Below are 15,045 nucleotides of genomic sequence, written 5' to 3' on the forward strand. Positions count from 1 at the left end.
TGCATGGGACCTGTGACACGTTCACAACTGTGGACTGCTTGCACCCCTTCATGCTTGATGTCTTCCCTGCCGGCGATGTAATTTTCCAGTAGGATAATTGTCTCAAAGCCAGAACCACGCTATAGTCGTTTGAGGAGCATGAGAGAGCACTCTTGTTGACGCCTTGGCCACGAAATTTGCTTGATGTGAATCCAGTCGAACCCTGTGGGATTGATATTACGCGCGTATACAAATCACTGGCACCTACATATACATCTACATCTGCATAGTTACTCTGCAGTTCTCACATAAGTGTCTGGCAGAGGGTTCATCGAACCATTTTTGCCGGCTGGGGTGGCCGACCGGTTCTAGGCGCTACAGCCTGGAACCGCGCGACCGCTACGGTCCCAGGTTCGAATCCTGCCTCACGTATGGATGTGTGGGATGTCCTTCGGCAATTTAGGTTTAAGTAGTTCTAAGTTCTAGGGGACTGCTGTCCTCAGAAGTTAAGTCCCATAGTGCTCAGAGCCATTTGAACCATTTTTGAACTATTTTCATACTACTACTCTACCATTCCACTCTCGAAAGGCGCCTGGAAAAAAGGAACACCTAAATCTTTTCGTTCGAGGTATGATTTTTCTTATTTTTTATGATGATCATTTCTCCCTACGTAGGTGAGTGTCAACAAATTTCGTAAATAGATCTCGCCGCAGAGAAAACCCGCCTTTGTTTCAGTGACTGCCACCCCAACTCGCGTATCACATCAGCGACACTCTCACCCCTATTGCGCGATAACACGAAACGGGCTGCCCTTCTTTGCACTTTTTCGATGTCCTCCGTCAGTCCTACCTGGTAAGGATCCCGTATCGTGCAGCAATATTCCAGCAGAGGACGAGAAACTGTAATGTAGGCTGTCTCTTTAGTGGATTTGTCGCATCTTCTAAGTATTCTGCCAACAAAGCGCAGTCTTTGTTTCGCCTTCCCCACAATATTCTCTATGTGGTCTTCCCAATTTAAGTTGCTCGTAATTGTTATTCCTAGGTATTTAGTCGAATTGATAGCCCTTAGATTTGTGCCATTTATCGTATACCCAAAATTTATCGAATATCTTTTCGTACCCATGTGGATGACCTCGCACTTTTCTTTGTTCAGTGCCAATTGCCACTTTTCGCACCATACAGAAATTCTCTCTGGATCCTTTTGTAATTGGCATTGATCGTCTGATGATTTTACTAAACTTTAAATTAAAGCATCATCTGCAATCTAAGGGGGCTGCTCATATTATCACCTAGATCATATATGTAAGTCAGGAACAGCAGAGGGCCTATGACACTACCTTGCGGAACGCCAGATATCACTCCTGTTCTACTCGATGATTTACCGTCCATCACTACGAACTGTGACCTCTCTGAGAGGAAATCACGAATCCAGTCAAACAATTGAGACGATACTCAATATGCACGCAATTTGATAAATAGTGGCTTGTGATGAACGGCATCAAAAGCCTTCTGGAAATCTAGGAATATGGAATCGATCTGAGATCCCTTGCCGACAGCACTCATTACCTCATGGGAATAAAGAGCCAGCTGTGTTGCACAAGAACGATATTTTCTGAATCCGTGTTGGTTATGTATCAGTAAGTTATTTTCTTCAAGATGATTCATGATGTTCGAGTACAGTATACGCTCTAAAATCCTACTGCAAATTGAGGTCAGTGATATGGGTCTGTAATTCAATGGGTTACTCCTATTTCCTTTCTTGAATATTGGTGTGTGTGTGTGTTGGGGGATTTGTGTTTAACGTCCCGTCGACAACGAGGTCATTAGAGACGGGGCACAAGCTCGGGTGAGGGAAGGATGGTGATGGAAATCGGCCGTGCCCTTTCAAAGGAACCATTCCGGCATTTTCCTGAAGCGATTTAGGGAAATCACGGATAACCTAAATCAGGATGGCCGGAGACGGGATTGAATCGTCGTCCTCCCGAATGCGAGTCCAGTGTGCTAGCCACTGCGCCACCTCGCTCGGTGAATATTCGTGTGATCTGTGCTATTTCCAGTCTTTAGGAACAGACCTTTCGTCAAGTGAGCTGTTGTATATGATTGCTAGGAAAGGCGCTATTGTGTCTGAATACTCTGAAAGTAACCTGACTGGTATACCCGTTGTAACCTCCCAACAGTTTATTTCCGTAACCCCGCAATAAAAATGTGACTAAACCCTCAATAAAATTGTTGCTCACGTATAACCTTTCAATAATTAACCGACTGTGAATTTAAACTGGTAAATTTTGGACGTCGGCAGTGCTGTGTCATGGCCCTGAAAGATCATTCTGAATATATTGAAAATTCTTACCTTAATGAAGTCGCCGGATAACGCGCATATATCTGCTCCTATAAGAAATTTTTTTCTGTCACAGCCCAGTGTAATGCTTGCCACTTGATTTTGTTATGTATGAAAAACAAGTGATTTTATTTACGATAATTGGCATGACTATGGGTAAGAGAAATTTGTATAAACTTTAAATTCAGATGAATGACTGTCAAAAGTTATCTTTATAAGAGAGATTATTATTATAAAATTGTTGAAAATTGTTTACTCGTGACTTTGGTAAAACAATAGTGAAAAATGAGTTGTTGCAAATTACATATGCGGGTGGCAATAACTTATGATAAACTTTTACCTTATACTACATCGCTCAGGTACCGCCATCGTTCTCCACGACCAGCCTTGCTAATTCCATATAGGACACAAGTGCTCTCTGTGAACTATACGACTAGACAACTGCTCTCTAAGAGCGTGATCTATTCGCCAGACTGCTAGCTACTACTCCAACTGCTGCCGACCCTACTCTCTGGTCTGCGATTCTATTGTAGCTTACATATCGCAGGCAGCGCGTGAGCAATCCACGGAAGTTACATCTGCTCGAGTGCGCTAGCAATAAATTCCGTACTCATGGACCTCTTACATCCTGTTTAAGTAAATTGCATGACTTATGCGTGGACATATGGTGCGACATATAGAGTAGTATATTGTGGTACAAGTTGACTAGAAGAAGGGATCGGTTGGTGCGACATGTTCTGAGGCATCAAGGGATCACCAATTTAGTATTGGGGGCAAGCCTAGAAGGTAAAAATAGTGCAGGGATACCAACAGATGATTACACTAAGCATATCCAGAGCAATGTAGGTTGCAGTTGTTACACGGAGATGAAGAAGGTTGCACAAAGTAACATGGAGAGCTGCATCAAAACAGTCTCCACAAACCTACCAACAAACTGTCCAATCCATGATAGGCAGAATCGGTGACCTATTACGTTCCAAAGATGGACAAACAGGTTATTAACCAGGTGGTCATACTATTATGGCTTGTCATTGCATATTGTTTCCACCTTCTTTCCATTCTTTGCTTAGTACCGGCTTTCCTTCTGAGCTGTTGATATTCATGGGAATAAAGAGCTAGCTGTGTTGCACAAGAACGATATTTTCTGAATCCCTGTTGGTTATGTATCAGTAAGTTATTTTCTTCAAGGTGATTCATGATATTCAAGTACAGTATATGCTCTAAAACCCTACTGCAAATTGAGGTCAGTGATACGGGTCTGTAATTCAATGGGTTACACCTATTTCCTTTCTTGACTATTGGTGTGGCCTGTGCTACTTTCCAGTCTTTAGGAACAGATCTTTCGTCAAGTGAGCGGTTGTACATGATTGCTAAAAAAGGCGCTATTGTGTCTGCATACTCTGAAAGGAACCTGATTGGTATACCCCTGTATTAGAAAATTGCATGACTTGTGGGTGGACATATGGTGCGATATATAGGGTAGAAGAGGATATTGTGATAAAACGACTAGAAGAAGGGATCGGTTGGTGGGACATGTTGTGAGGCATCAAGGGATTACGAATTCAGTTTTTTGGGGGGCGCGGGGGGAAGTGTGGAGGGTAAAAATAGTACAGGGAGACCAAGAGATGATTACAATAAGCATATTCAGATCAATGTAGGTTGCAGTAGTTACTCGAAGATGAAGAAGCTTCTACATCTACATCTACATACATACTCCGCAATCCACCATACGGTGCGTGGCAGAGGGTACCTCGTGCCACAACTTTCATCTTTTCTCCCTGTTCCACTCCCAAATAGAAAGAGGGAAAAATGACTGCCTATATGCCTCTGTACGAGTCCTAATCTCTCGTACCTTATCTTTGTGGTCTTTCCGCGAAATGAAAGTTGGCGGCAGTAAAATTATACTGCAGTCAACCTCTAATGCTGGTTCTGTAAATTTCCTCAGTAACGATTCACGAAAAGAACGCCTCCTTTCCTCTAGAGACTCCCACCGAGTTCCTGAAGCATTTCCATAACACTCGCGTGATGATCAAACCTACCAGTAACAAATCTAGAATCCCGCCTCTGAACTGCTTTTATGTCCTCCCTCAATCCGACCTGATACGGATCTCAAACGCTCGAGCAGCACTCAAGAATAGGTCGTATTAGTGCTTTATAAGCGGTCTCCTTTACAGATTAATCACATCTTCCCAAAATTCTACCAATGAACCGAAGACGACATCCGCCTTCCCCACAACTGCCATTATATGGTTGTTCCACTTCATATCGCTCTGCAATGTTACGCCCAAATATTTAATCGACGTGACTGTGTCAAGCGCTACACTACTAATGGAGTATTCAAACATTACAGGATTCTTTTTCCTATTCATCTGCATTAATTTACATTTATCTATATTTAGAGTTAGCTGCCATTCTTTATACCAATTACAAATACTGTCCAAGTCATCTTGTATCCTCCCACAGTCACTCAGCGAAGATATCTTCCCGTACACCACAGCATCATCAGCAAACAGCCGCTCATTGCTATCCGCCCTATCCAAAAGATCATTTATGTAGATAGAAAACAACAGCGGACCTACCAGACTTCCCTGGGGCACTCCAGATGATACCCTCACCTCCGGTGAACACTCACCATCGAGGACAACGTACTGGGTTCTATTACTTAAGAAGTCTTCGAGCCACTCACATATTTGGGAACCAATCCCATATGCTCGTACATTAGTTAGGAGTCTGCAGTGGGGCACCGAGTCAAACGGTTTCTGGATTTCGAGGAATATGGAGAGCTGCATGAAACCAGTCTCTCGACCGAAGATCACAACAGCAACTCGGCCAACGTACCAACACACTGTCGAATCCCTGATAGACAGAATCGGTGACTTATTAAGTTCCTGAGATGGACAAACAGGTTATTAATCAGGTGGTCATAATGTTTTGGCTTGTCAGTGTATATTGTCTCCACCTTCTGTCTTTCCATTCCTTGCTTAGTACCGGCTTCCCTTCTGAGCTCTTGATATTCGTATGCTGGTATGTTCGCAGATGTTGGCACCCCCCTCTTATCGGTGAGGCAGAGTACACTCCGGACCAAGCCACTATAGAGCCTGCAGTGCGGTCCATTCAGTCCGGGAATCTCTCCTGTACCCGTACCCAGCAGCTTTCCGTCTCGGCGGGAGGGCGGCGGCACCCACGCCGCCACCGCCGCCGCCCGCACCGCCCCCACAGTCCCGGCCGTCCAGATCCGCCCCCACGCCTGCCGGGCAGCCAACCAGATTCCCGGGCCTCGCCCGCTGCGTCCCAGACGCCGTACCCTCGGAGCAGACGCCGCTGTGGCGTCTAGCGGCTCCCGGCGTCTTACGGTCGCCCGAGAAGAGCTGCAGTCCTGTCCTGCTGTGTCGGGCCTCCATTAATCAATGCGTCTCGCAGCGGTGTCGCGGACGTTGTCGCAGCCGGCGGGACACGGCTACCACGCAAATAGTAGCGCGCGCACGCACACACACACACACACACACACACACAAACACACACACACACACACACACACACAGACACCCACACACACACACACACACATTCACAGTCATACATATGCTGCTGGCAGGACCCGCCTAGACTTCTGGCGTCTCTGCTGGTCCTTTGTCCCACACGTGTGGTTTTCATCTGCCTCGTTGCCTACAGTAGGTCTCCCAGCAGCAGTAATCAACAGTCTGGTATATTACAGGAATGATATTTGAACCGAAAATAAATAAATAGATAAACTAAAAAAATAAATAAAAATGTGAAAGGGAAAAGAAGGGAAGGAAAATAATCGGGAAAATCTTGGAAGTAAAATATGAGAATCGGAAATGGAAATTAAGAAGTAACAAAGAAGTTTACGAAAAAATAGAGCAAATATCAGACACGATGAGGAAGAGGAGAGTTGTATTCTGTGGACTCCTAAAAAAACTGGGGGAAAGCAGGTTAACAAAAAGAATTTTTCACCTCTTTGACACAACCACCAAAACATCAATGACGTGGATAAATTAAGTTAGCCACGCGGAATGGCCGCGCGGTTCAAGGCGTCATCTCACGGATTGCGCGGCTCCTCCCGCCGGAAGTTCGAGTCCTCCCTCGGGCATGGGTCTGTGTGTGTGTGTGTGTGTGTGTGTGTGTGTGTGTGTGTGTGTGTGTGTGTGTGTTGAAATTGAAATTAGCGAAGTTTCAGAAATCTGTTCAGTTATACTATTCTCGCGAGATCAAAATAAATCTGACTAAACTGAAAAGATACATCACGTTTCCACATATCAGAACAAAGGGGACGAATTCACACATATTTGAACATTTGAAAAGAAGTTAAAGCAGACCTGAAGGAAATGGAAATAATGGAGGAAGAAACAGGAGAAAGAGAAAGATTTGAAGGGCTTCCAGGAGAGAAAAAAAAAAAGATGTGTGCAAAAGGGACAGAAGAAAGAAGGTAAAAACATAGAGAAGTTTGAAAAATTACTGGGAAGAAAGGAGAAAAGAAAGAATACGTAAGTTATTTCATGTGATCCATAGTAGACGAAACCAATATTAAGAATATATATGCAAAGAAAATTAAAAGTTAAAAAATTTCAAGGGCTTCCAGAAGACAACAAAAAAATGACAGGTGAAATATGGACACAAGAAAGAAGGTAAAAACATAGGGAAAGATTGAAAAATTCCTGGAAAGAAAGGAGAAAGGAAAGAATACCTAAGTTATTTCATGTGACCCATAGTAGGCCAACCAGTATTAAGAATATATATGTAAAAAAATTAAAAATTAAAAAATGCATAAATTGGAATCCATTGAATTCGTGTGTGCGCAGCGACCGTTGAATATACAGGCTGAAGGAGGAACAGCATCCAGTAGCAAAATCTTTAATTTATTGCAGGTCTAGATTTCGACCTTGACATATTCATCTTCTGTGCATTACCAAAGCGTCTTGTCTGCCACGCAAATGTTAGCGTCATGTGTCACATATTATGCTCTAAAACGTTGGGACCTACATGACACTTCGGTAATGTACCGATAATGACTAAGTTATACAGCCACAATCAACATCTGTAATAAATGACGGATTTTCCGACAGACTTTTGTCCTTCTTCCAGTTTGAAAAAAAAATTCTAGTTATCATGGGGTGCTAAATGCATACCTTGAAACCTCGCCTTCGAAAAATTTATGAATTACTGTGCTGGTAAACCCATTACGTTATTTGATTTTCAAACAGCTGAGCAAAACTGAATGTACTCAGACATTTCGCTCTTTACTTATTCTGATCATCACTAAACTGACACACAATATTTTTAGCACAACGCAATCTGACTTTCAATAACCCCTACCAAATAATGACCCTGACTAACAATAACCTATACCTTTCACGAGTCACTTACCTCAAAAAAATCTTCGTTACTCGAACTACTGCAATACAGAGAGCGCCACTACTGCCAGCTAAATAAAAGATTCAAACTACTGAAGGCACTAACTACTGATAGGCATAGTTAGCAAATGAAAGGTTTTGATGAAGAACAAACAATGATTTACCTTAATAGTATTCAAAAGTCATAATATATATATGTCAGTTCATGACATCGAGTCTTACAAATTTCCTTTTTCTGACGGACAAACGTCCAGATCATCCGCTCTCAAAAGTCTGCTATGTCTCTCCCCACATCCACCACTGCTGGCGGCTCACCTCCAACTGCGCAACGCTACGCGCTGTTCACATCCAACTGCCCAACACTCCAATAGCGTATATTCCAACAATGCATCAGCCACAGACTGCACACAGCACAGTCAGTGATTTTAATACAGAGCGCTACGTGCCGTTACCAACATAAAAACCTAAACAGCCTACTTACAAGATAGAATGGACTACAACAAGAAAAAAATAGTCTCGTAACCATGGGCTCTAAAATGCGTGCTTTGAGCACTTGTTCAATGGAAGAGAGATGTTCACAGTAGCGAAGATGAACAAGTAATTCATCAGAAGCTCAAAACCAATTGTAAGATGTCTTAGAAATGATATCTGTATGGTATGAAAAGCGGTATTTTTTTTGTTTCAAGAAAAGTACGAGTCGTCCACATGAGTAAAAAAAGAAATGCTTTAAATTACCATTGCACTATAAATCACACTCGTAAATATACAGCTGGCGAGACTCGCCTAGACTTCTAGCATCTCTGTTCTTCCTTTGTCCTACTCGTCTGGTTCGCTTCTGCCTCGTTGCCTATGGAGGGTGTCCCACAAGGAACAGGCAATCTTCATGATTGTGACAGGAATGATTATTTGAAGCAAAAAAAACATAGTGAACAAAGGGTTCTGAAACGCACCCCTTAAGACCTAAGAGCACTTCCACATCTTGAATACTGTAAAATTGATCTCTTCTACTTCTAGCTCTTTTCTTTCCATATTTTCTGAGGAATTAGTAAAGACCAAAGCAAAAAAAAATGTCCAGTAAGCAGGGGCTCTGAAATGCATACCTTAAAAACCATGAGCACACGTTCAGTAGAAGAGATGTGTTCACAATACCGAAGGTGAACACATAACTCATCTGAAGATCAAAACCACCTCGAAAATGACTTGGACACGATATTTGTATGGTACGAAAGCGGCACTTTTCTCTGTATAAGGAAAAGTATTAGGTCATCAACATGAGAAAGAAAAGAAATCCTTTAAATTTCGTCTTTTTTTTTTATTTGCAGCTCCTTGCATTGGCCTTGTTTGCAGTTTAAATTGTTGGTTTGGTTGTGAGGTCCGCCAGTTATGCAAAACACCGTTTTTTTCTCAGTACAGACACATGTCTCGGCACCAATGAGCCATCATCAGTGGGTTTTCGTTTTTATTTATTCTGCAATGTGAATTTATTCTGCAATGTGCACGTTTACGAAAACGTAAGCAGAAACGAATATAGGCGCGAAAACTTCACTACAAACTAAATTACAGAATGAGATTTTCACTCTGCAGCGGAGTGTGCGCAGATATGAAACTTCTTGGTAGATTAAAACTGTGTGCCGGATCGAGACTCGAACTCCCGAGTTCGAGTCTAGGTCCGGCACACAGTTTTAATCTGCCAGGATGTTTCAAACTAAATTACATTCTAGAAGATAGTTTAACTCACAGCAAAAAATTTTCTCATCAACATCGTTTGGTTGCAGATGACAAGCTACCTGTAGCAATTAACACAAAGGTGATCCAGAAAATTCATGCACAGCAAATGGAAAGGTATTTACAAAAAGAAACGATCTGTTGTTTGGACTAAAGATGCACGTAATTTTATAATTATTTAACAAAAATGTTCACATTGCAGAATAAATAAAGACGAAAACCCACTGATGATGGCATAGTGGTGCCGAAACATGTTTGGGTACTGAGAAAAAACGGTGTTTTGCGTAACTGGAGCACTTTAAATTTCGATTGCACAATAATTCTCACAAGTTTAAAGGCTGCCAATTCAGCTAAATAACTAGGGACTACAGTTACGAACAGCTTAAATTGTAATGACCACATAAATAATCCTGTGGGAAAGGCAAACCAAAGACGTTGCTTTATTGCCAAAACGCTTAGCAGATGATATTGGTCTACTTAAGAGACTGCCTACAGTACTCTGTGTGCCCTTTGCTGGAGCACTACTGTGCGGTATGGTATCCTTACCAGATAGTATTGTCGGAGGACATCGAAAAAATCGAAGTAATAGCAGCTCGTTTCTATTATCGCGAAATAGGTGAGAGAGTGTCACAGATATGATACGCGAAGTGGAGCGGGAATCATTAAAACAAAGACGTTCTCAGTTGGGGCGAGGTCATTTCACAATATTTCAATCACCAACTTTATCCTCTGAGTGTGACAATATTTTAAAGTCGCAAACCTCACACGGAGAAATTATCATCGCAATAAAACAAGGAGAAATCAGAGCTCGTACAGAAAGATGTAAGTGTTCACTCCTGGAAATTGAAATAAGAACATCGTGAATTCATTGTCCCAGGAAGGGGAAACTTTATTGACACATTCCTGGGGTCAGATACATCACATGATCACACTGACAGAACCACAGGCACATAGACACAGGCAACAGAGCATGCACAATGTCGGCACTAGTACAGTGTATATCCACCTTTCGCAGCAATGCCGGCTGCTATTCTCCCATGGAGACGATCGTAGAGATGCTGGATGTAGTCCTGTGGAACGGCTTGCCATGCCATTTCCACCTGGCGCCTCAGTTGGACCAGCGTTCGTGCTGGACGTGCAGACCGCGTGAGACGACGCTTCATCCAGTCCCAAACATGCTCAATGGGGGACAGATCCGGAGATCTTGCTGGCCAGGGTAGTTGACTTACACCTTCTAGAGCACGTAGGGTGGCACGGGATACATGCGGACGTGCATTGTCCTGTTGGAACAGCAAGTTCCCTTGCCGGTCTAGCAATGGTAGAACGATGGGTTCGATGACGGTTTGGATGTACCGTGCACTATTCAGTGTCCCCTCGACGATCACCAGAGGTGTACGGCCAGTGTAGGAGATCGCTCCCCACACCATGATGCCGGATGTTGGCCCTGTGTGCCTCGGTCGTATGCAGTCCTGATTGTGGCGCTCACCTGCACGGCGCCAAACATGCATACGACCATCATTGGCACCACGGCAGAAGCGACTCTCATCGCTGAAGACGACACGTCTCCATTCGTCCCTCCATTCACGCCTGTCGCGACACCACTGGAGGCGGGCCGCACGATGTTGGGCGTGAGCGGAAGACGGCCTAACTGTGTGTGGGACCGTAGCCCAGCTCCATGGAGACGGTTGCGAATCGTCCTCGCCGACGATACCCCAGGAGCAACAGTGTCCCTAATTTGCTGGGAAGTGGTGGTGCGGTCCCCTACGGCACTGCGTAGGATCCTACGGTCTTGGCGTGTATCCTTGCGTCGCTGCGGTCCGGTCCCAGGTCGACGGGCACGTGCACCTTCCGCCGACCACTGGCGACAACATCGCTGTACTGTGGAGACCTCACGCCCCACGTGTTGAGCAATTCGGCGGTACGTCCACCCGGCCTCCCGCATGCCCACTATACGCCCTCGCTCAAAGACCGTCAACTGCACATACGGTTCACGTCCACGCTGTCGCGGCATGCTACCAGTGTTAAAGACTGCGATGGAGCTCCGTATGCCACGGCAAACTGGCTGATACTGACGGCGGCGGTGCACAAATGCTGCGCAGCTAGCGCCATTCGACGGCCAACACCGCGGTTCCTGGTGTGTCCGCTGTGCCGTGCGTGTGATCATTGCTTGTACACCCCTCTCGCAGTGTCCGGAGCAAGTATGGTGGGTCTGACACACCGGTGTCAATGTGTTCTTTCTTCCATTTCCAGGAGTGTAGTCTGTAGATGGTTAGAAGAACTCTCTGCCAAGCACCTGACTGTGAATGGCAGTGGAGTCATGTGGATGTAGCTGTCAAGGTAGACCCTTTACATTCCATGTTCACTGAAAGTTTTTTCTTCTTGTTATCTATACTGCCTCCTCCTAAAATATGGGAGGGAAATGTCTTACAGTAGATATGTTTCCTAGTGGCGAAGATCAACAAGTGTTCATAGCTCTTACGATTTGAATGTTAGGGTCAATGTTTACTAGGCTTTTTTGCTTCGGATGTTAGTCCCTGTCATATACGTGAATACTGACCATTCCTGCTGGGACACACTGCATTTATTTATCAGGTGCAATCAAATGAAAAAGAGCCATATGGGAGAAAAGTAAATAAGCCGTTTATTATTTCGCCGGCCGCTGTGGCCGAGAGGTTTAAGTTGCTTCCGTCCGGAACAGCGCTGCTGCTACTGTCGCGGGTTCGAATCCCGCCGCGGGCATGGGTGTGTGCGATGTCCTTAGGTTAGTTAGGTTTAAGTAGTTCTGAGTTCTAGGGGACTGATGTGATGTCATGTTAAGTCCCATAGTGCTCAGAGTCATTTGAGCCATTTGTTTATTATTTCAAAAGTAATCACCATAACTGTTAAATAAATTTATCGCACTATGGGGGAAGACGGTCAATGCCTTCACGGAAAAGTGTTTGCAGTTTCCTATGAGACCATGATTGGACCCAGTTGTGAACGTCTCTGCTGATGCAAATGCCACGAATGTCTTTCTCGAGGGCTCCAAAAACATGGAAATCGCTAGGGGAGCGTTAGGGACTGTATGGAGGATGTGCAAGGGTTCCCCAGTGAAACTCTTCATAGTCGATGCAACCTTGGCAGCATGTGAAACCGCTCACATCTCCACACTGTCCCAATCTCTTCCCATGTGATTAAATAATTTTGGTGCTAAACTGTGTGCTGTAACCATTGGGGCTTTTAAAGTTAAAGTTTTGACCTTATGTTGATGCCTTAATTAGTGGCACATTTAAATGTTTATTTCGTTGTTTCAATGGCGCCTTCGCACGTTGTCATAATTACAGCATTCGAGTATTGTAGACAGTTTAACAGTCATTTAAAAGTGCTTAACTTAATAATTAGAAGCCTAATATAAGTTGTTTGTAAATAATAGATTTCAGCTATCAGTCGTCCTTTTGAAATGAACTGTGGATGAAGCCCGACCAACCGGCATTAAATGCAATGATTAAAAATGATAGTGCATCGAGAATGGCAAGTTTCTAGGTGAAATCCAGATCTGCCAATAAAATTTCAAAAGGATGACTGATAGCTGAAATCTATTATTTACATGTCAATAACAATCACTGCGTGCAACAGCCTCTGAATGGAGGGTAACCCGATAAATTGTTTGTGTTCAATAAATTTTGTGGAATTTTTCTGCAGATATGGGTTCACCTCTTACGAATCCCTGATACCTGCATCCATAAAACATTTCAGGTACTTTTAGAAACTGCACTGAGTCACTTCCCATTTCTTATTCAGTATTTTGTCTACCTAGTTTTCTGATATGAATGTATCCTCGATTCTTGAACAGGTCCGTTTTGTGAGTTTTATGAATCAGTGGAGTATTTTAACATCGCGTTTCCAAATGGATGTCCTGTATTTTATGTGTATGTAAGGTTATTGCTGATGATGTGTGTCTGTTATGTGTGTGTATGCTCTAATGTGCTCTGTGTGTCCGGTGTTGAAATAAGCCTTCTCACTGTGGATATACAGACGTATTAGCGACGATGACTTGTACGTATGTTGGAGTATTTTAAAGTCAAACGTGTGTTGAAGCAAACCTTTTGCAGTACAACTTGAAAGTGGTGGAATAAAGAACTTGTTCAGTCAATGGCGGATATGACCTGCTTAAAAAAATTCTGCATTCTATGACCATGAGAACTTAACCAACTCTGTCATTGTTTGCTCTACCTGTGGATATTGTTGTACTCACACAGTGCTGCTATTCACCCCTCAACAGAGCAACTGAAATAAATAGGCTAGTCTCATAAATAGTGATAAATGAGTCCTGATATATTTTAAAGATATGCAGCACCAACTATGTAATGCCTAAGGAATAAGGCGCAACCTGTAGGACTCAAATAATCTATCTAACGTACAGTAATCACACAACACTCTTTCAGAACTAAACACGCACAAAAAAAGAATAAAGCGTGCGTATCTTATTACTGTACATGGTACATGACAGTTTCATGAAAGTAACAGATTGTTTTAAACATGTTTCGGGTTTTCTCTTAAGGACTACATCTGTTCCGTGTAGAAATTTCATCGTTTGCGTGCTCCTAAATTCGGTGTGCTACAAATAGTTAACCAGCTGAAGGATCACTTAACGGAAGCTTAAGTTCCTATCGGAAATGTAGTGACAACAGTTCAGTGCCACAGCGACTTATATCAGCGACAGGTTACACAGCATCATACATAGCCTTACCGCACTAAATTCCAGAAAACTAACTAGCGTGAAACTTGTGGCAAAGCATACAGTTCCAGCGTGCCTATGTACATTACTGAACTAAGTGTAGGCTCCGTGGATAAAAGTGGGCCTGTAGTCCTGTCCTTCAACAATAGACACCGCACATTGATGGTAGCGGTGCGATGGGGGGGGGGGGGGTCAGTTCCTCATATACGCCAATCGTGAGTGTTTACCTTGTCGTAAGTGTAGAACGTAGTCTCGTCCGAGAAACAGGCTAAATGGAGAAATGCCGTTTTCACCCATTTTTGCCGGAACTCTCTCTGCGAATGCTTTCCTCTGTGGTCTGTACTCAGGCTTGATTTTTTGACGAAGCTACATTTTGTACGCCGGTAGACGCAACGTTTTGTGGAGGACATCGTGTACTGTCGAATCTCAAGTGTGTCTCTGTTGCAGCATACCTTTGAAGCTTCTGTTCTCCCCTATACTGCGTATAGTAAACAAGATCTTCTACTAATTTCTGTGTCTCATTTACTGCTGTAATTCCTACAACTTCACCTAATTTAATTTGCCTAAATTCCATTGCCAGACTCAATATGAGGGATAAGCTACAACAGTATCTCTCTCCCTTCTCAACAAATGCCTCTGCTTATCAGAAGAAACATTTTCGATAGATATTACAATAAACTATCAAACAATAGTTAAAAGTTAATGAACAGGGCAGTCGACTGTAACATAAAAATAACTGCTGTAATATAATTTAACGTTATGATTAAGAGCGAATGTGTTATACATAACGTTAATGTTTCACAGGAAAACACTAACAGTTTCGTTTCAGAACTAATATTTTGTTTGATATATCTATTACAGTACTCGAAAATTCTGATTAATAACTTATGGGAAACTGTGTGAAAATATCAGAAG

General features: G+C 43.2%; 1 protein-coding gene across 1 annotated transcript in view; it reads right to left on the bottom strand.

The window, feature by feature from the left end:
• Nucleotides 1-5,405: 5,405 nt before the first annotated feature.
• Nucleotides 5,406-15,045, bottom strand: part of LOC126293222 (homeobox protein Hox-A4-like) — a 222,141-nt gene continuing 212,501 nt past the window's right edge. The window contains exon 3 of the mRNA XM_049986344.1: nt 5,406-5,697. Coding sequence (XP_049842301.1) covers nt 5,406-5,697 — 292 coding nt within the window. The remainder of the gene's footprint in view (nt 5,698-15,045) is intronic.

This window comes from Schistocerca gregaria, chromosome 10 (assembly GCF_023897955.1).
Source record: "Schistocerca gregaria isolate iqSchGreg1 chromosome 10, iqSchGreg1.2, whole genome shotgun sequence".
In the NCBI taxonomy this organism is placed as follows: domain Eukaryota; kingdom Metazoa; phylum Arthropoda; class Insecta; order Orthoptera; family Acrididae; genus Schistocerca; species Schistocerca gregaria.